Genomic DNA, 22930 nt, shown 5'->3' with positions numbered 1-22930 from the left:
TGAGAGGACTTTACTTCTAAATTGCCAATTGAGTCCGAAATAGCACCTGTTGGCAAGAGTTATTTTGCGAAGGCTTTCGAGGCTGACGCTGGTTCCAAGATAGACCAAATTATCTACGACTTCGAATTTATGACTCTCAACAATGGCATGGGAGCCAAGTCGGGAGCGCAAAGACAGTTTGTTTGATTACAGGAGATATTTTGTTTTGTCCTCGTTCTCTACCAGATCCATTTGCTTCGCTTCTTTGTCTAACCTGAAGAAACCAGACTTATTGGGCGTTTGTTATGGCCAATGTTATCGATGTCATCGGCGTGCACTCTTGTAGAGCATTTTATCTTCTCTATTCAGATCAACAGCTAGAATTATTTTCTACAAGAGCAGATTGAAGAAGGCGCACGATAGGGAGTCACTTTTTCAGAAAACCTCGTTTGATATCAAACGAGACTCAGAGAGGTCCTTCCCGATCGTGACGGAGCTTATGGTATAGCTCAACGTCAGCACGGACGTATTATACCATTTTCTTTACCTGAATCCACGCTGATAAGGTGCAATTGGGTTGTTGAAGAGGGATTTAACCTTTCACAAAATACGCTCGATAGAACCTTAAAGGCGATGTTGAGGAGACTTATCCCACGGTAGTTGTCGCAGATTATGGGGTCTCCTTTTTAGTGGATATACATATATATTAGATAAGTTCAAAGACTTATCTGATTTTTATTTTTATTTTTTTAATACCTTATAAACTCCCTACATAAGCTCGTATTCGCACATTTGACTATACATAAACTTGAATCAAGCGCTAAATACATAATGCGTCCTCTGTTGCCATTGTCTCAACTACTAAATCCCTTCCACCCCTTTCCTGCCCTGTTACTAACATCAAAAGAATTCATATTTACCATACAATACTTTCGAATAATGATCTATAATCAATTCCGCTCCAGTTTTGCGAAGCCAAAGTAGTCTGCAGTATGCCGTAGTATAGATTCATCGGCGTTTGAAGTCTTCCCGCACCCAAGCGAGCTCAAACACTAACTGCTACGCGGTACAATATGTGCGTGAGCGTGTTTATGAGTGCGCCTGTGAGTGCTGAGTGACACAGATAGCGCGCTCGCTGCGCTTCCTTGGAGTACCAAACGAGTACAATACGCTTTGTTGCAAATGAAGTTATCAACTTCTGCGTAAACAGACACGTGGAATAACAACGTAATCGTTGACGTGTGTTTGTGTACCACTGGAAGGTACTAATGTAGTCATTGTACCGTTATTGCGGATACATGCAGTTACATTGTCACCCAACTTCATGCGCACACTTATTCGGTGAGTGGCGTACAAGTCGGCTTTGTTTGTGTTGCAAATTAATTTATGTTATTCGAACTACTTGAACGAAAAGAGAGGAAAAGGAAACTCTTCAAGTTTCGATAAGTGAAAGTGAAAATCAGCGAAAGTTGAGAATTATTTATGGGTAGAACTGAAATTTAGATATAAAAGGTGCTTTTCTTTAACCTGTGGTTCTTCAGAAAAAATAACAGGCGTTTAGTTTAATGAAGAATTTAGTTTTAGTATAAGGGATAGGTTTTATCATTATGTTTCAAAACTCAAGCCGAGAGGCCTCATTTTCGATCGATTTCAATTTGACTTCAGTTTGTCCATAGAATACACTAGCAAAAATTGACTTTTAAGGGTATAATGGCGTCTCAACAATAGCTTGAGATTATCATCACTCCAAATCAAAATGAGCTGCATTGCTGAACAAAAATTTCTTGTGGATTTCGGGATCGATTTCCATCTTGTTTTAGGCCCATTCATCGATCGTGCAACACGCTTGATGGTTGTTCGGCTTTAATTCTTGCTTGAATTGGATTTTATATACCCGTAAAAGCAGGACTACTTTCTTTAAGTAGTTGGGCCCAGTTCCAAATGTTGCGAGCAATGTTGGATGAGTCATACGGGTCTTCTTCGGTACTCTGCGCATTGTACGGCGTCTCTGAGAATGTGGCTTATGCACCGGAGTAAACGTGGTTCGAAACTGATACATAGTTGCTCGTGTAGCCGACTATGCTGGGCAATTTCACGACCGCATATAGAGATAATTGGTTAGAGCACAAGTATTAAGTGAAGTTTGTCACGATGATACACACATAAAGCACCAAATATCCGATTTATTTGAGTAGTTTAAAGCTCTATATGAATCTTGATCCAGATCTTACAGAGTGACAAGTCGAACTATCGACTGTTTTGTTATTGTTCTCACAGGGACATTTTTTGATAAGATAGCAAAGATATGGTAAACCGAAGCCAGATGTTTTCATACATCTTGGCTGGCTTATAATGGCCAATATGGCAAAAAAAACAGAAAAGTCGTCATAAAATATTTTTGAATTTTTTATTATTTCCTGATTATTTAGCTTGCAGCAAATGGGGGAAGAAAGCTGTAATCGAGCTTTCAACCGGCAATGCCTGCCTCTCCGGAGAAGATTCCAAATTCCGATAATAGAAAAATAAAGTTCTACCTGTATTTCCTATCGAACTGTGACAGTTTTGTAATACTATGTTTAAAACAGATTCCTCAAGGATTTGGTCTTCGAAGTGAGGAAGTCTATGGCATCATAACGATATGATTTTGATTATGATCTCCCGATTGCTGTTCAACCATAACAGCTAACCTAATCATATTCAGCCAAGAAGGCGAGTTTTTTTTTATCAACAAAAAGACAGCTTAAGAAAAATATTCTGACATAAGAAAGTTTATACTTAGGCTCACACTCATGTCATTTCATTGCAGCAGCTTTAAAAAAATTAAGTTCAAGTGAAGGTAATAAGAATTTATGTAAACGAGCATTTACTTATATCGTCAAACAGCCATAAACTCAATTTAGAATTGAACTCCCAAGTCATTTACGTTGCTTGGAATTATGAACGTAAAATATCGCATTCACCCAAATAAATCTGTGCCAAGTTGCACATAAAAAGAAAATGCTTGACGGTAAAAATAATCTCATAAATAAAAATTAAATTTTAGGAGGTAACATTTTGCCATAAAATATTCAACGATTTTATGTGTTCTTTGTGCTTCAATTTGACTTATAAGTGACTGTGGATTTTTATTATATTTCTGTGAGGGTCAGCTAAAGAAACGAACTGAAGTTATTAGAAAATTTTATATGATACGTAAGTGCCATTTAAAGTTTCTTACTGGTGTTCTAATCATTTCCGAATTTACTTTTTTTTCATTTCTTAAAATATGTATTACTTAGAGTTAATCATTCGGCATAAGTGCGATTATGAAGAGGTGCATTGTGTTTCATTATTAATTCAGTTGCTGGGTATATATAGCTCGAATATCCCAGGGAATTAATTTGAGCTCTACTTTAGTACAATTTGCTGCCCGTTTGAAAAATATTTTTTTTTTGAAAGCAAACATGTTGAAATCAGCTAAGCTGCTTTGATCAACATGTGGCATGTACTGGGTTTTCCATTAAGAGTGATATAAATTCTTTTCAAAAAGCAAAAAGAACACATACTAATCACAGTAATCAAATTTTTTTTATTTGATTTGAAGTCCTATCGACACTATTAAGTTCTGAATACAACATCATTCAACTACGACTTTTTTTGCAGGAACGAATTCGATGAACCCAGTTTTCGAGTACTTTTTCACCAAATCAAGTCGAATGTCATGAATAGGACGTTCAATATTGACTTCGAATGCTTTTAGAAAATCGGGTTTGTTGCTTAAGACCAATGACTTCAAATAACCCCACTAGAAGTATTCTGATCTTGAAATAATCACAAAACGACACTTAAGACTAATATCTTATTGGAAAACTCGGAGGTATTATAGTTAAGTCATAACTTTAGTGATATCTTGTCAAAGTTGGTATAGGATATGGATGAAGTCGGGCCATTGCCAAGTACTCAAAATCAGATTTATTCGAAAATGCATGTTCAATATTTGAAATATTCTATCACATTACTTTTATAATGGTGAAATTTTGTGAGTGTGTATGTATATCACTTCTTCACGACTAAACGGCTGGAGAGGTTTTAATAAAATTTCGTATGGAGTTAGCTGATGTCATGTATTAACACATGCAAGTAGAATACGTAGAACTATAATACCCACAAATTATGTTGCTTCTGGAAAGGTGAGAAGTCATTATTTTCAGTGTTAATACACAATTTATTTTTCCTAATAAATCGCAGGTAGCACCGCGTGGTAGGACCCTATTAATTAGGTCAATGTAAAATTTTGTATAAGTTTGACGAGCTGGCTAACGTATATATAGGAACAAGTTTATCAGTTTTTGAGATATCGATATGAAATTTTCACGTGCTCATTTGTTTCTAAGAAGCTGTTTAAAACTAAACGATCAAAATAAAATCATTTTATGAAAATTTTTTTGATACGAGTATGACTAGAGATCTTTACCAAATTTGGAATGTATCACTCTCAAGACTCAAATAAACTGTTCAAATCGGACTACTATTGCCTATAGCGTAGAGTTCTTTTATGGAAAACTTATTTATTTGTCCAGATATATTCCCGAAATTGGGTATGTGTTGTGAAAAGCAACGCTACAATCTCTCAGAAAATGGTTCAGACCGGACTATCGCAGCATACAGCTGCCATAAGTATTGCTTAGCTGATCTGAGGTCCAACCATCCAGTAGTGAATCGCAAAAAGCTAACGTAGCTGCTACTCATTCCCACTCTTCAGCTAGCGAAACTGAAGTACCTGAAATAGCAACCTGATCAGCCTTGCAGTTCTCTGCTATATTACTTTGACTTCTAAGCCAGTCTAATAATGAAGTAACAGGATGTCAGAGATATAGAGTTTTCACCTGAGTGAGTCATTTTATTTGTCATACCTTGAGTTAAGGTTGGGAAATGGAAAAATGTAAATTCTAAATACTGATAGCAACACTGATTACGATGACATGTTAGATAGATTTAGTCCCTACTTAACTAACAACTTCTCTACCAGGACAAATGTAAATGAGAAAGATTGAGTAAATCAAATCCCATAAGCCTAAGGGGTTTATTAACGATAAGAAAACTCCAGAAATCATGCGCCCAGTGAAACAAAAAGTTTTGTCTTCGAAATGTCTCCGACTATTTAAATTGCCCTCGTTTATGTATACTCTTACTGACAAAACTATGAGTACTCATTTGCGCTCACACAATTACGGCATTACCGTTACACTTTGTTACGGGCCATAAAATGCACAAACTTGCCACATTTGCCGCCTCTCACTTGCAGCCACACTGCAAGCGCCAAAAGCAGCCATTAAAGGGTATGAAGATCATTACGAGATCTGGAATAATGTGGCGGCAGTGGGAAGCATAACGTGTGACCATTTTATTCTATTTCAGTTGTTGTAAAAATGACTACGGGTTGCAAGTAATGTAGCTTGCCATGACTTGAGGTTTATTGGATATAAAGTATGTGCTTACAAAAACAACTATTAGATGGAGAGAGAGCGACTGCTATGCGGGTCTTCATAATGCTTCTTAGTTGTTTTTTGAGGTTATGTAAGGCATCAAAGACAGATTTAAGCAATGACATTAAGATAAACTATTTTAGTTTAAATTTTTTTTTTATTCTTTTTTTAATTGTCGAGAATTTAAAATATATGGTAACATTGCAAAGTATCACTTTCAATATGAGTGCACAGCAGATAAATTAATTTATTGATATAATCTCAATGCTCAGTGAAATGTCAAGTCACTGCCACACAGTAGACATGCCGCGGATAGAAATAGATAGCGGTATCGCGAATGCTGAAACTGCTGAAAATCGGCAGACAGCTGCCGTGTAAAATTGGCAGAAAAATAAAAATAAATAAATGGCTGCCACATTCAAGGTGCATCTTAATTGCTGTAATATAATTTATTGATTTACACATGCAACACGCGTTGCACATGCCGCAATTAAGTGTTGCATGCAACAAACTGAATATACAACATAATTAAAGTACAAACCTGCCACAGCCGCCGTGAAATAATATTTACAACAACAACAACAACAAAATTTATAAAGGCCAGTGCAGCGTGCGCTGATCGAGATAAAAACGTAAAGCGGTTGCATTGCAGCGCAGCTGTGCATGTGCGTAGGCGTTGGTGGCTGCCAAAAAAAAAACAAAAAACACAAAAAAATGTTTACTTCGGTTTGGTTCGGTTGCGCCGCAGCGATAATACCCTTCACAAATAAAACGTCTTAGTAGAAGAACTTGATTTTGATGGTTCAGTTTGTATGGCAACTATATGCTATAGTGTTCCGATCTGAACAAATTCTTCGGAGATTGCTTAATTGCTTTAGGCATTAACACATGTGAAATTTCGTGAAGATAGCTCTTCAACTGAAAAAGTCTTCCATACAAGCATTTGATTACGATTATTCAGTTTGTATGGCAGCTATATGTTATAGTAATCCTATATCGGCCGTTCCGGCAAGTAAGCTGCTTCTTGGTGAGAAAAGGGCGGGTACAAAATTTCAGATTGATATCTCAAAAACTCTTCGCATGCAGTACATTTATATATAAATATTCTAAAGGATCTCCGACGTTGCCTTCAGGACACTTTGTTGCAATCTTATAAAATAAAAAAAATTAAAAAATTAAAACTTCATATTTATTTTCACTTACCGCTTGAGCGCAGGCCACTAACCGCATTTTTCGCTACTTTTTATCGTTATATATTCGATATAGTTGTTGTTCTTTCATCATAGTTGTTTTTGTTTTTCATCTCCATGCACACGCTCCATCGGGTGCAAATAAAATTGTCGAGAAGTTGACATTTTTATTGACCACATTTAACGAAGTCACCCACTGGTCTCCAACACACGCGCCTCACTTGCCACAATTTCGCTCTTCTTGTAGTATTTTTTGTGCGTAGCGCTTGCCGCTTGTCCGCTGTCTGTCTGCAGCCGCACGCAGCTCGGCTAAGTTCTTTAGCTTCTCAAGCGCATAAAGATCTCTGCAGTGCTCTTGACAGCCACACACGCACATACACATCCATATGATATAAACACATGTGTGGATATGTGTCGTAACCATGCGAGTGCCCACACACATACACATACATACATACATATGTTTGTGCGCTTGCATGAATATTTATGCCTTTTGCCGAGGTTCACGGTCGTAATTGCAGTTTATGTGTTCACTCACAGGCCGACGTTTAAATTAAAGACACTCGGCTCTTCACAGGCTTACCTGTCCGGGCGCATGCACTCCCACACACATATTCGCGCACACATACTCGTAGAACTCCTTATCTACATATATGTGTGTACAGGTCATGTCCTCATGGACTCTTCGTTGCTTACGAGTCGGTACATATCACTCAATCAAATTAATCAACTGAAGACTCAGGTGATTTATTCGGTAAATACGGTAGAACTTGTGGCTTTTACAACTAAATAAGGACTTGAGTGTTATTTATGGCTCTATTTTGATAACACAAATGCATTCCAATGCACTTGGAGGAGTGTGTGCTAACTTATTGCGAATGAATTCAGTTATACTGATGGGCGATGAAAGAGATAAAAATTAGGCAACTGCTCCTGCCTGCGTTGGAACTCGAAAGTAGCGTTTAATTGGGAAAGGAGTTTGCTTACAAAAACACAGCTTTAAGTTTGGCTTTTACTGAAATCAATAAATGGGTTGGTATCCTAAATTTAGACGCAATGAAATGGGCACCGAAGACAATGAGTGCCGTAGACGACCAAAAGAGAGGTTGCTAACGACGACAATATCCAAAAAGGTTCACAAAATAATGTTGGATGACCGTAAAGTGAAGTTGTTCGAGATAGCAGGCACTCTAAAGATATCAGCTGCACGTGTATATCATATCATTCTCTCATCTTATATTTATGTATGAGAAAGCTCTGTGCTCACGTTTGACTCTTGTTTAGAAATGCTCCACCGTAATAAACCAGAGATTTTGCATCGATATGTTGCAATGCATGAAATATGATTCCATAATTTCACTCTGAAGTCCTATCGACAATCATCCGTGTGGACTGTAGACGATGAACCCCGTCCAAAGCGTGGAAAAATGCAACAGACAACTGACAAGGTTATAGCGTCTCGATTTAGGGATGCGTATGGAATAATTTTTATTAAGGACCATCAACAGTGACATAGAGTTATTGGACCCCTTGAAGAACGAAATACCGTTTTAAAGAAAAGAAAGTGATATCTCACCAAGAAAATTCAACGTGTCCTAAGTCAGTGAGAGCAATGGCAAAAGAATATGAATTGGGCTTGGAATTGCTTCTGCTTCTCTTCATCCACTGTATTCTCCAGATCTGGCCCGCAGCGACTATTTCCTGTTCTTAGATCTCCAAAGAATGCTCGCTGGGAAGTAGCTTTCGTCGAATGAATGATGAGCCGATTGCAGAAATTGAGCCATGTTTTGAAGAAAAGCATAAATCGTAATACAAATAGTAAGAAAGTGCTAAGTTCGTGTGCAACCGAACATTTTGTACTCTTGCAATTTGCAAGAATCAATGTCAGGGAAGGACATTAAGATGTAAAACGTTAACAATAATATCGGAACCGACAAATTCGACATAAGATCTCCTCTGTCGTCCCAAAATACTCGCCTTTCATCGGTCTTTTCAGGCAAGGAAACAAAAAAGTGCGGGCCCCACACCTGGGCTATAGCGCGGCTGCAGAAGCATTGGGTTGCTGGCCTTGGTTAGGCAGCTGTTCTCAAGAAAGGCGGTATGAGACGGAGCGTTGTCGTGGTGCAACTTCCAATCGGCTGCGATGTCTTATCGGATCCGATTGACCCTTCGCTTGAGTGTCTTGAGGACTTCCATGTAAAACTTGGCGTTGGTGGTTTGTCCAGGCGAAACAAATTCATGGTAGACGATGACAATGAGCATCGTTTTCACTTTGGATTTACTTATTCTTCACTTTTTTTGGGCGAGGAAGCACCCGGCACTCCAAAAAGGCCCGGTGCCACCGAAGCACACCACTCATTACAAAAAAATTTAAATCTGCGTAAGCCTGCTTGATCATAGCAACTAGCTTTGTTGCAGATTTTCCAAGTTTCACGCAGAATTTAAACGCGTACCTCTGCTCTAACTAACGAAACACGTCGCGTGAAAATGTTTGTTCTGACTCTCCAGGGCAACTGAGCCACTCGTTCGTTAGCTAGGAACGCCCTCTATCGAATCCAATCGGTGCGCGTACCCAACGAGTACAGTCAGTTCTATTTACTTCCGTACAAACCCTGTATATCTATCGTAAAGTCACCTGGAAGTATCTTTATATTAGGTATTTGGAGGCTCAGGGAACTATTGACTAGATTCAACCCATTTGTGATACACAGAAATGCTATCGTCAGGAAAGGATTCTGTCTAAATTTTGATTGTATGTCTCACACATTGACCGATAATTGCCGACAAAAATCAGCTATTCGTACTGGGGTACACATATTCAGTATCTAGGGGCTTGAAGGTGGATTTGTACAATGTTTGCTCACAAGATGGCGTACTGTAAAGGGATTATTACCGAAAGATGTAAACCCGTTATAGTAATTACTTCCTGATTTGTATACTGGAATGTGAAAGAATCAAAGGGAAATTAACATTTTGTTATATAGGAGGCAGGTGCGGCTGTTTTCCGATTTCGTCCATTTGTAAATTTCGGCTATTGCAGCTTTAATGGTTGAAATGTGTGCATTAACCGTATTAGAGAGCTGAGTCACGCCCACTTTTTCAAATTTTTTTTTGTCCACTGGTGCCCTTTACTACAGCGATCCCCTGTATCAATTCGATACTTTGTAGCAACATGTTGCAAGAGTATACTAAAAGGGTAGCAAATCGACAGCTGTCAGTTTAGGCTTAGTAAAAATGAAGCGTTACATGATAGAGTCTTCATAATTGATTGATAATTCGAAAATATTGAAAGCTTGGCGGCCGCTGGTCGAAAATTTCACACAAAATTTGGTCTGTGAAGCTCAACTGAAATGGTTGCAAATTTAAATGTTGTGTTAATTTGGGACACCCTGTAAAAAATTTGCAAAATTTGTTGACCCATTATTTACTGGAGTGCCTAATAATCAGTTTCGCCCGTACTTTGTACCACCACAGTCTATCTGTGTCATCAAAAGTTACTACGGCTTCATGGTACATACGAGTTGGCAAGATACCTGCTGAACTCACACTGAGTGAAACTCAATAATTTGTTATCGGTTTATTCTATTTCAAATTAATTGTGAAATTCCGTTGCTTTAACTGAAGAGAATATAAAACTAGCTTAACGAAATTGAAAAATAAATATTTAATAAATAAATTTGAATATCCCGTTTGAGCAGCTCAAAAACAGTGATTCACATGCCTCATCCAATTGCAGACATGTGTAGGTGTTTTCGTATGTATGTAAAGGGTGATTTTTTAAGAGCTTGATAACTTTTTTTAAAAAAAAAACGCATAAAATTTACAAAATCTCATCGGTTCTTTATTTGAAACGTTAGATTGGTTCATGACATTTACTTTTTGAAGATAATTTCATTTAAATGTTGACCGCGGCTGCGTCTTAGGTGGTCCATTCGGAAAGTCCAATTTTGGGCAACTTTTTCGAGCATTTCGGCCGGAATAGCCCGAATTTCTTCGGAAATGTTGTCTTCCAAAGCTGGAATAGTTGCTGGCTTATTTCTGTAGACTTTAGACTTGACGTAGCCCCACAAAAAATAGTCTAAAGGCGTTAAATCGCATGATCTTGGTGGCCAACTTACGGGTCCATTTCTTGAGATGAATTGTTGTCCGAAGTTTTCCCTCAAAATGGCCATAGAATCGCGAGCTGTGTGGCATGTAGCGCCATCTTGTTGAAACCACATGTCAACCAAGTTCAGTTCTTCCATTTTTGGCAACAAAAAGTTTGTTAGCATCGAACGATAGCGATCGCCATTCACCGTAACGTTGCGTCCAACAGCATCTTTGAAAAAATACGGTCCAATGATTCCACCAGCGTACAAACCACACCAAACAGTGCATTTTTCGGGATGCATGGGCAGTTCTTGAACGGCTTCTGGTTGCTCTTCACCCCAAATGCGGCAATTTTGCTTATTTACGTAGCCATTCAACCAGAAATGAGCCTCATCGCTGAACAAAATTTGTCGATAAAAAAGCGGATTTTCTGCGCGAAACACATTTCGAACCGAACACTGATTTTGGTAATAAAATTCAATGATTTGCAAGAGTTGCTCGTTAGTAAGTCTATTCATGATGAAATGTCAAAGCATACTGAGCATCTTTCTCTTTGACACCATGTCTGAAATCCCACGTGATCTGTCAAATACTAATGCATGAAAATCCTAACCTCAAAAAAATCACCCGTTATATGTGTAGACTTATATAATTTTTAGTTTTTGCCTGACGTTTTCCTCTGGCATTCATTCTTTGCATTTCACAGATATTCATAACAAAATTCCGAGCGATTTGCAGGATATTTCTAGAAAACAAAAACCTCTGCAATTCAATGGCAGGCGAACAACAACAATAACAAATGAAAACAAAAATACGAAATAAAAATGAAAACACAGAAAATCATGCTAAAACTAAATTAGCAAGATACGGCGAACCGATGAAGCCGGTGCAAGTCCAAAGCGACAACAGCAACAAATAATCAATTAGACAGGTGAAACAGAGCAGCAAAACGAAGTTCCAACTTTTGCCGCTGCAGACAGGTTTTTCTATTAATTTTTGCTCTGCTTTGGCATGTTCGCTCATATTTTGCTTGCTCGATAGTGCGGCTGTAGATTTTGACAGCAACAACAACAACAACAACAACACGGGCAATAGCCAGGCTTTCCTTTGCCACGACCTTGCTCCCCCCGACGCATGCACCAGCTTCAGCGCTGGCTTGACTCGCATCGTGTTAATGTGCCGTTTGTTGGACTTGTTTGTGTAGTTGTACATTTGTGTATGTGTGTGTGTGTGTGTGCGTGTCGTTAGTTCTCCTTGGCCTTGTTGCTGCGGCAAGAACTTGACCAAGATGCTGCTGTCATATTGCCGTTGCTTGCGGCAATGAAATGTGCAACACAGCCACAAAACGAAAGAAAGAGCTGCAGCCGCAACAACAATAACAACAAAAAAAAACAGCAGCAACAATCACCGCTGAGTTGGCGGTGAAGGTGAAAGAATTGCTTTTCGTTTGCTGCAATGGCATTAACAATAAAATGCGAATGCGGCTGGGACGTGGAAATGAAAATCACACAGCCAGTAACAACAACAACAACAGAAACCACAGTAATAGCAACCGCAACAACATCAGCAGCACGTGCACTATGAGCATTGTAGGCAATGCGCATTCAGCATTCTTTGTATCAGCTCGAAGACGCAAACACACACATATATACAAACACACAAACGCAGCAGCGCACCACCACCACCAGCGCCGCCGCAGCGTTGATCGCCGTACAATTTGCTTAAACAATAAAATTTAAATGCAATGCAAAGATTAGCTGCGGTGAGAATTTCGCAATTTCACTGGAATCTACACTCCGCAACAACATACTCATTGCCTTGCACGGCTGGCTCTGGACATGTCAGTGTTGCTGTGGCGCTTGCGCGTCATGATTGCACAGCATTGGGCATTTGCATGCGCCCGCACCTTCGTCTTGTTCTACATCTGTAGCTTCGTCTGCTCCGTCACCTTGGTCTTCATCTTGGTCGGCGTCTTCTCCTTCGCACTGGCTGTGGCTCTGGCTCCGGCTGTGGCTTTGCGCGGCCGATTGTTGTCTGTCACAGATTGGAGTGTTTGATTTTAATGCAGTTTTAATGGCACGCGCTCAACTATTTCACCTGCACCATTCACTCGGCATTGTTCCGTCCTCCCGACTTTACTTTCAAAGCGCTTATGGACTTGGAAATTATCGCAATTGAACTTCTTGGAAATTTGCTGCGCTGTGAAATTGCCTACGGTGTGGTAGATTCTTTGAGCTGCGTATGCACAAGTATTCGCAGAAAATTATTAATATTAGAAAATGACAATTATTTTTCTTCTGTGGTAGTTGCGGATAACAGTTATTAGATTGTGTTTTAGCTGATTTTAGTTTTTGCAAATTGAAAAGATTTACCTCGATGCACTCAATCAGAACTTTAATATTCAATTTTTATACTCTCGCAAGGTTTAAAGGTTTATTTTGGTTAATGTTTTGAGTGTGAATTGTGTCAATGCTAGACTTGTACCGAAAGAACTGAATTTCTTGCAAAAACGGCCTCAATCATAGAAGGCAAAGAGGATATTTGACAACATAGTCCCATATATGTACATGTAACGCATCGTTACTGGTGGCGAAAAGTAGGTTTATGAATATGACATGACAGTCATCCAAGTATGTGGCGAAAAAGGCTCAACAAATTTTTCGAAATCGAGAACAAAAAAATTGACTTAAGACACTTAAGGCCACCCTTGAGCTTATAGCAAGTGTATGAAGAATTGCAATGGCAAGCTGGTATCTACTCAGACGCCTCGTTTGATCACACGGTAGTGTACTACAAGGAAAAGGCTAAGTTATTTAAGCCAAATGGTATTCAAGTTAGAAGTAAATAAATCTAGAATCTGGTAGAATCCGCTAAAATCTCATTCATCAGTTATACTTGAGGACATGCTTTCAATAAAATTTATGAGTAGACGTTCGCACATTGAACGCCATATTCGTCATAAGGCTTGTTAGAAAACCCAAAACTATTATACAAGTATATAGTAAATGAAAGTAATTCCTATATACATAGAATAAGTCCAATCAGAAGTCTGAAAATTCTATATTAGGTATTTGGGGTCTAAGAGTTGGTTTGATCCGGTTTTATCAAATTTTGACAAGGCCATCACATATTGAGTTTCCCATGAGTTTTATTAAGGTACACTTCCCATCACCAATATACTATACATATATGGAGTAAAGTTAGCTGGATGTTCGAAAAACGCAATATTAGTTATAAGTATGAGGGCTAGGGCAAGTTTCTACCCGATTTTATTCAATAGACGAGGTTTGACAATTAAGTAATGAGATTGATTTTATTGCCACGCTTGTGGTAAACCTTTTTCTTTTTCCGGCATCCCTCTCCTCTTCATTGTTATATATACCATCGCTCTAGCTTCTTTAGTTCACCTGCTGCGTCAAGTTGAGTAGACGTGTGTTTGCAGTGCTCATGCTCATCACGAAAATGGAAAAACGAAATCAAGAGCAACGCGTCGCGATAAAATTTTGCGCCACATTGCGCAAAACAGCTTCGGAAACGTACGCTAAAATTGTAAGAGTGTATGATGATAGTGCAATATGACCCGGAAACCAAACGCCAAAGCTCACAATGGTTGTCTCCGCACGCCTCCCGCCCGAAAAAAGCTCGCATGAGCAAGTCGAAGGTGAAAACGATGATTATTGCCTTTTTTGATAGCCGTGGAATCGTCCATAAAGAATTCGTTCCAGCGGGGAAAACTGTGAATCAAGTGTACTATTGCCAACTCGAAAGATCGCGAAAACGAGTCAAAAAGGTGCGCTCAGACATCGCTCGTAACTGGATCCTTTTGGCCTCTCGCCGTGTTGCAACAACCGCCTTATTCGCCCGACGTGTCGCCTTGTGACTTTTTTTGTTTCCTAAAACAAAATCGGTGGTCAAAGGAACCAATTTTTAGTCGATTACGGACATCCAGGCGGCCGTGACGAGGGTAGTCGCCGACATCCCAGTCGAAGCCTTCCAGAAATGTTACGATGCATGGAACACGGGCTGGAATCACTGTATAGCTGCCCAAGGGAATTAGTTTGAAGAGGATGGCAGAGTTGTAGAACAATTTTCAAAATATACCGTTTTTATGGAATCAGTCTCATTACTTAATTGTCATATCTCGTAGGCACAAACAGGCATAATTATTAGAAAACGTGCTCCACGGTTGCGCTAAGAGATAGCTAAAAATTGGCCGATATATGCGGTATAAAATAAACCAGAATTTGAAAATCTTTATAAAAGGTATATGGCGGCTCAAATAGACCTTTATCAGCTTCAAACCATTTTGACATAAAGGCATTCTGTTCAGGTTCTGCTCAGAACATCAATAACAAATCTCACAGTTTGATAGTTTCGATTAAATGTTCGCTGAAGAAATTGGGATCCACATATTCGGTATCTGGTATTAGTTTCAGTCCGATTTTGAGCGAATTATTCGGAAAAAATATTTATCCCGATTCGTTTCTTGGTGCTTGATTTGCATACTCGAATTTGAAAAAAGCAGTTAGAATTTAAAATTGTCTTATATAAGAAGTAGGCGTGGTTATAGTCCGATTTCGACCATTTTCGCACTGGAACATAGGAATGACGACACGGGCTTACACCTAAATTTGGGCGGTGCCACGTCTTCTCATTTTGTCGTGAGCTCCTACAAAGCCCTCTTGAATAAATCCTTAATCCTGATGGACACGTTAGTAACACATAAAGATTATGCATACGTGTATGTATAGTATTGATTTCTTTACAAACGCTAATATTTCTTAAGGCAATGCTAAATATTTTGCTTAACTTACTTTGTTAGAACATGCATGTACTTTTAAATTAAAAAAGTTTTTTCCGTCCGATGATTGCCATAGTCTCATAAGTTTCTTTGAGAATTTTAATAATACAACTTTGACACTTACTGAGCTCTCTTCATTAACACATTAGTCTCCCTTCCTAAAATACTCACCTCATAACATGCGTGAAGATAATAATTCCGCAATACTACTTTAAAGTATGCCATATTTTCAAAGAAGTAATATGTTAATAATATTATTACAAATATCGGATTGTGACAAGTGATGAAAAAGGGATCCAAGATCGGTTAAGAACTATTTTGGATATATTTCGTATAGCCCAGATTTCCAAATTCTGAAAAGCCTTATGATATTAATGGAATAGGATATCGAAAACTGGTTTGATTCGTTCTTGTCCGCCAAGCCGATGCAATTCTTTTGGAGTGGAATACACAAATTGCCAGAAAAATGTTAAAACTTAAGATAGCTACTTTGAAAGAAAATCGCGCACATATGCTCTTAATTATAGACCCAATAAATTAGCCTAAACTGTTGCATTAAAACATCGTTAGCGCCGAATGGGTTAAATTATTGCCATATACTCATGCCCACAAAGTTTCAATGTCACAGATTTTTAATTAAAAACTTTGTTTACTTTCTGCGTATATCTCACCATATAAAGGCAACGCTATAGCGTGGACTTAGTTTAGTTCGAGGTCAGAGGCTCAGCCGTTTCGCTGCAACTACAGCACCGTATTTGCTATTTCGTTGTCATTATGTCGAAGATATTACGTGTTCGTAGTGCTACCGTTTACAAGTCGCGTGACGCGCTCACATATCTTTTCAATGTTTTCACTTTCATGGGCACAAATCCGTTGGAAAACCGTTCACAGCGTTATTATCGTCTCTATCACTTCTATTCGTTTACGGTGAACTTCATTTGCTGCCTCTTTTGTCCGCTTTCATTTCACATTGGCTACATAAAGTTGAGACACGTGCTAACCAACAGCCAATTACTGGCCGCCATACAAAATGCCGTGCAAGTGTCGGGCATCCCTATAAAGATACTCGTCATCACTTGGTACATGAAGCGTCTGCGACATGCGTTTGAGATACTCGATGAACTGGATGTGAATTATACGCGGCGCGAAGATTTGGCGAAAATACGCGAATGCGTACGACGTTGCAAGAAAATTGTGTTGATATTCTGTTTCCCCTACTACAGTTTCGAATTGACGACCATAGCACTGGGTGTGGCACAGAATCGCGCTCCGCTGGCTGCCTGGGTGCCTTTCTTAGATGGACAACGCGCCGCTTGGGAGTACTGGACGATTGTGTTGTGGGATGCGTTTGTCATGTTCTTTTTGTTGTGCCATCAGCTCGGTAGTGACACCTATCCGCCGATATTCATTAATATCATACGCACACATGTACAATTATTGATCGCGCGTGTGAATCGCTTGGGGCGCACGGGCGCGCTGACTGCGGACGAGCATTATGAGGAGCTGCTGGGATGCATTCGCACGCACGTTCAAATTGTGAGGTAACCAAGTTTCTTTTCAATAATATGTACAACAAAAATAATACTTTTTCTAAACCCGTTTGTTTTACAGCATTGCAAAGATTGTCGCACCCGTCATTTCTGTCACTCTTTTCACTCAATTCGCCACCACGGCCACCACCCTGCTAAATTGGTTGGGTAATGTGGAATATCCGGAAAATATTATCTCTCTCGCCTTTTTCTCATGCCAACTTTTGCAAATTTTGCCCTGCTGCTCGTCCGCCTCTCAACTCATTGCCGATTGTGAGCGCTTGCCCGACGCCATTTTCCACTGCAACTGGGTGGATCAGGATCGTCGCTTTCGTCGGGCAATGCTGTTTTTTCTGCAACGTGCTCAAAATCCCATACGCTTTTCATGCTTGAAGCTTTTCAATGTTAAGCTGGAGACAAGCGTCGCGGTGGGTTTCATGACATTTCTAGCATTTCAATTGAATTTTTTGTTAACTAATTCGATGGTTTGTTCTTTGTAGATTGGAAAATTCGCCTTCTCGCTTTACACTTTAATAGAGGAGACCAAAGTTGGAACTGATACGGAAAAGTAAGAATTGGATCGCGGAGGCCTAGTGGAAACTTAGTAGTGAAAATGGTCATAAAATTGCATCTAATTAGAAATTAATTTACCAATTACTCAAATTAAAGTTGAATATCGTTTTTGTCCAATATTTGAATTCCTTTTTTTTATTTTTTGCGAGATAAGGGTCAATATAACCTGTACAAATAGTAGTTACTGGCTCAGACTTTCTATATTTTCACAACACGTTGTTGTAGATTATTATAGTTTTGTTCAGCTAACGGTTGTTTGTAAAACAAACAATAATCAAAGACGGTCGAGAGATCGTTGAAGGTTTGTCTCGTTCTGGACGATCTTTGGCCTCTTCAACTGATGAAAATATTAAAACAGTGTACGATATGGTAACTTGAATTCGCTTCAATACGTTTGTCGGAGATTATATCATTACCTTAAGCAGTAATCCATGTCAAATTTCGTGAAGGTACCACGTCAAATGTGAAAGTTTTCCACACAAGCCCTTGATACCGATCGTTCGTTTTGTATGACAGCTATATGTTATAGTGAGCCGATCTGAACAATTTCTTTCTATATTGCATTATTTCTATAAACAATAACTCATACCAAATTTCGTGAAGGTATATCGATAAATGTGAAAGTTTTCTATACAAGAACTTGATTCCGCTCGTTCAGTTTGTACGGCAGCTATAGGTTATAATGGTCCGATATCAGCAGTTCCCACAAACGATCAACTTCTTGAAGAGAAAATGATGTTTGCAAAATTTCAAAATGATATCTTAAAAACTGAGGGACTGCTCACTGTATAAAAATGCACTTATAAGATGATTTTGTATCGCATCACATCAAATAAATCACATCGCTCTTCATGCTTTATATGATGCGATATCGCATCACCAAATAGTCACAAAAACAATGGAATACAACAAATTATGATTACATCCACTATTACAAAATATTACATCCGAACGTAATACGAGGGATATGTACATACTCGTATATGACATTTGCAACATGAAGCTAGCAACATATTTAAAACATTGTGTATGCACGTATTGCAACACAGTCTAAATGTTTAGAAACAGTTTGTGTTGTTTATTGACAATGAAATCTCTCCAAGCCTTTGAATGTCATCCAAAACTGCGACAAATGAAGTAGTATTATTATTTATTATTTGATTATAAGAATAATCAAAAAGAAGAACTTCTATTACAGATTATAAATAACTCTTGACCCATGAGACATCATCGCTCAACTAAAATTAAAATTCGGTTATTCTTTCTGGTGAAAAAAAATCGAAAAGAGACTTAAACTAGCTCAATCATTACACACTTTTTATTAGATAAATTAAAAGAAATTTATTCGCAATATTCGTGGGGATTTAATTTTAATACTAAAATCAAATGCAGTACTTTGAGCTTTAAGGCTTCATTGAAGTCAAACACTTGTTTCTCACGTGAATAACATGAGAGTAAGCTACACAAAGTGGACTTTAGACGACACTTTGTCATTGATTCAAGTATTAAATGAAGAATTGTTTTTTATTTTCCTTTATTGTCAAACGTTCTATTGTCTTGTACATTTACAGCTTCTAAGAGCTTCTTCTTCCAGCCTATAAAATAGCCGCTTATCCAATACTTCAAAGGAGCGGCAGATAGGTCAGCTTCTCATAAATAAGTAGAATCCTATCTACTTCGAATACTAATAACATATCCTGCCTTAGTTAATAGTTTTATAAACAATGAAACGTTAATTTCACAATATCCGATATCTAACGGAACGTGTTTTGTGGAATGCTGCTGAGTAGAGAGCTCTTGATCACGTATAAATAAAGATCAGTTTCGCTTGTGTCAACTACTTTTGAATTTGTTGGCATTCTCAGGAAATTTTCACTACGAATACACTATTTTTATTGCTACAAATAAATACAATAGATCAATAATCTTGATTACTTTTACATATTATACAAAACAGAATTTCATACAATACTTTAAAAACAAACCTCGCATTTACCAGATGTTTCTAAACAAAACCGTTAACTTGCCAACTACAACATCACAGCAGCAAAGCCACCAAACTCTCCAAAAGCGCGCCAACTCATGCCAGTAACGCGTGGAGAGAAATGTTGACTCGCCACTTGAGCGCCACTTCACACCACAGCTCCACTGCTGGCGACGCTGCCTGGCTGCGGGAGCTTCAGTTCAACACAACTTGAATTGACTCCACAATTTCAGTTGCAGTTTGTGTCTCGCGTGCGACGGTTCGTTAGCGGTGAAATAGTCGTATTCTGCTCTGTGCCGCTCTGCCGATTGCAAAGCGCCGAAACGGTGAATAGACTCCACACACCGTCGTCTCTGGGTGTGTGTGTGTGTGTACGCTTGTGGTCGGCGTTCGTTGGCGAACGACCACTGACGTTTGCGTTTGTGTTTGGTTCGCTTCGCCAAAGTGCAGTGCGATTTTTTATAGTGCAAATTCGCCGGTGCAGCAGCAGTTCGCTTACCGGCGTTCGGTCGCAGTTGTCTGTCGCGGTCGGTACAAGTGCGTTGGATGCGTCGGTGAGCCAGGCGCTAAGTTGCGTGCCCGCACAGTGATTGATTGACGTCTGTCAGATACAGTTGCAATCGTATGTTGCTGGCATTGCCCGAGCAATACGCTTCATTACGTCGCGTTTACATTGCGGAGTGAATGAGCGCTGAGTGGGCGATGCGGTGCGGTGCGCTGTATTTATGAGTGTTTTATTAAAATAGTCCAGCAAAATTGAGTGCAATAAAACATACATACTTAAGCGGCGGATTTTGAGCAGTGTTTGTGTTGTTGTTGTTGTGCAAAAGTCCAGCTTTTTACGGTAATTTAACACAATTTCTGTTAATAAGCATAAACGAGTGAATTTATGATGAAAAGACGAAAAGTTTATGTGGAAATGCTTACAAAAGCGTATACATACGTATCTACACACACACACATGCATGTATGCAAATGATGTAATTTGAAGAACGTGTTGAAGTTGAAAATCAGAAATAGTTTTATGCCTCTGCCTCATTGTTTACATTAATGATTCTCAATAAGTGCTAGTGTTGTTGTTGTTGCTTCCGTGGTTGTACGTACCTTTTTGTGCTGTGTTGCCGCTTGACTCACAGTCTTTTATGTGTGCTTGCCTTAGAATTGCCATTAAAATGTGCTGGAAATATAGATTTGAAATGCCTCGCTGCTTTCAATTACAAAAACACAACTGTGCACCTTTGCAACTTCAAGATGTGCGCGTCAAATAGCAGTGTTTGTTTTGTGTTTTGTTTTATGCCTTTTCATTAAAAGGTTTTTGTTGTTGCTTTTGAAATTTGTTTACGTTTTTATTGAGTGAATTACGTGACTGTTGATTTCTTTCGCTGCTTAATTAATGTTATTTATAGATTTAATATGCTGTTAACCGGTTTTCAAAAAAAATTTGAAACTTATCAGACATTTGAAATCTAAAACATAAGAATTTTAGAATGATATTTTTCTATATTGAATATTTATTATAATTTTGCGGTTTTAAAATTATGTGTTATTTCAGGAAGTAATGAAAAAGATGATAATTTTATTTTATTATTATTGTTATTATTTTAAATAATAATGAATTTGAAATATAAACGTTTATTATTTTAAAGTTAATTATTAGTAAAAAAAAATATTTTTAGCATATATTTTAATTGCAAAATAGTGAATTTAATATTTTTTGTTACCTTGTTGCTAGTAACCTCTTTATGAGAAATTTTCAATCTGTTATTGTGGTTGCTAACTAATATTTTTTGCGAACTAAAATAATATTGAAAAAAGAATAAAATTTTTTTGGTATAAAAAAGTAATGTTTTTTGGTATTAAAAGGAATTTTTTTATAAAAATATTTAAAAAATAATATAAATTTTTATATTACAATATTAAAATATAAAACTGATATTAAAAATACTATTTTTTTTTATTAAAAATTATATTTTTTAAAAAACAATATTTCAGTAAAAAAAATAATTTGATATAACAAAATTTGGTTTACTTCTTTAAGTGAAATTTGTCATCTATTAGGGGTTATAAACTAACATTTTTTGCGAACTAAAATAATTTCAAAAATATATTATTTTTTATTAATACAAAAAAGATTATTTTAGTGTTAAAAATATAACATATTTTTTTATAAAAATAATATAAAATATATAATAATAATAAAAGAAATATATTTAAAAAAAATAATATTTCAGTAAAAAAATAACGTAATGTAAATTTATTTTTTTATAAATTTTTTCTTTTGCTCTGTTTTGAAAATTTTCATCTATTATTATAAAGATGTTTTTTTGCGCACTAAAATATTTTTAATTTTTTTTTGGTATTAAAATAAAATGTTTTAGTATTAAAAATAATATTTTTTCATAATTTTTTTTTATAAAAGTAAAAAAAAAAATAATATTAAAATTTTCAATAAAAATAATAGTTTAACATAACAACATTTTTTATATGATTTTTATGGGAGTTACTTCTTTATTCGAAATTTTGAATCCATTTGTATTTAATAACTAATATTTTCTTTTGAGTTAAAATAATTTTAACAAAAAGAACAAAATTTTGCAATACAAAAAAAAATATTTTTTTCTAAAAACAATATTTCGATAGTTTCAATAAAAATAAATATTTAATATTATATTGTTATTTTGATGCTAGTAACGTCTTGATTTTGAATCTCGTTTTGTTTAATTACTAATACTTTTGCAAACTGAAATAATTTTTTAAATAATATTTCTTAAAAAAAACAATTATTTTCATTACAACTACCGACCACAAGCAACAAATATAAAAAATAATTAAATAAATTTGTGTCAACTTGTAATATTAGTGACGAAATATTTTTTAAATACCAGACTCTGTTACCACATTTAGTGCGTTTTTTTAATAAAAGGAAGGGTACAAATAACTTTTGTTAAAAACAAAAAATACGATATTTTCAAACTTGCATTTTTTCTTAAGTCATTTGAATCTATATGCAGTTTTCTGAGCTAACCATTTAATTTAAGTAAAAGTAACATATATTTTGTAAGAAATTTTTTTAATGAAAATTATTATTTAATAAAAAAAAATTGTAATAAAAAAAAATTATGGAATATAATTTTTCCATTACTCCCACCGACTACAAGCATCTTAAAAAATAATTGTATAACTTTTTCAACTTTTAAAGTGTCAAGTCAAACTGTTTCTATTAATAGTTTATTATTAGTTAAGAAATATTTCTTAAGTAAATCAGATTTTTTCACTATATCAAAAGATTTGGTATAAAATTGATGAATAAAATTACTTTT

The 22930-nt window shown here is 36.9% G+C and overlaps 2 protein-coding genes across 9 annotated transcripts in view; both read left to right on the top strand.

Annotated features, from left to right (window-relative positions):
- Positions 1-16228: 16228 nt before the first annotated feature.
- On the top strand, positions 16229-17751 carry LOC105231103 (odorant receptor 7a). Its single transcript, XM_011212210.3, has 3 exons — positions 16229-17065; positions 17136-17481; positions 17554-17751. Exons 1-3 carry the CDS (start codon positions 16299-16301, stop codon positions 17623-17625), a joined length of 1185 nt encoding a protein of 394 aa, XP_011210512.2. The 5' UTR covers positions 16229-16298; the 3' UTR covers positions 17626-17751.
- Positions 17752-19697: 1946 nt separating this feature from the next.
- The window catches only part of LOC105231102 (band 4.1-like protein 4), a 224591-nt gene continuing 221358 nt past the window's right edge, over positions 19698-22930 (top strand). For 3 of the 8 annotated variants that reach the window (XM_049450537.1, XM_049450536.1, XM_049450539.1), the window contains exon 1: positions 19703-20454. The gene's annotated coding sequence lies outside the window, so the exon portion shown is untranslated. Of the gene's footprint in view, positions 20455-22930 lie in introns of all 8 variants that reach the window. The other 5 variants (XM_049450541.1, XM_049450538.1, XM_049450540.1 and 2 more) reach the window with 5 other exon arrangements.

This window comes from Bactrocera dorsalis, chromosome 2 (genome assembly GCF_023373825.1).
Source record: "Bactrocera dorsalis isolate Fly_Bdor chromosome 2, ASM2337382v1, whole genome shotgun sequence".
Classification (NCBI taxonomy): Eukaryota; Metazoa; Arthropoda; class Insecta; order Diptera; family Tephritidae; genus Bactrocera; species Bactrocera dorsalis.
Note: the sequence above shows the minus strand (reverse complement) of the source record. Positions and strands in the feature narration are given on the sequence as shown.

Bases quoted from the DNA above. Each gene is read 5' to 3' on its own strand.
- LOC105231103 (XM_011212210.3), top strand. From the start codon at position 16,299: ATGTCGAAGATATTACGTGTTCGTAGTGCTACCGTTTACAAGTCGCGT. The intron at 17,066-17,135 runs GTAACCAAGTTT...TTTGTTTTACAG, and splicing joins ACGCACGTTCAAATTGTGAG to CATTGCAAAGATTGTCGCAC. The intron at 17,482-17,553 runs GTGGGTTTCATG...TGTTCTTTGTAG, and splicing joins AGCTGGAGACAAGCGTCGCG to ATTGGAAAATTCGCCTTCTC.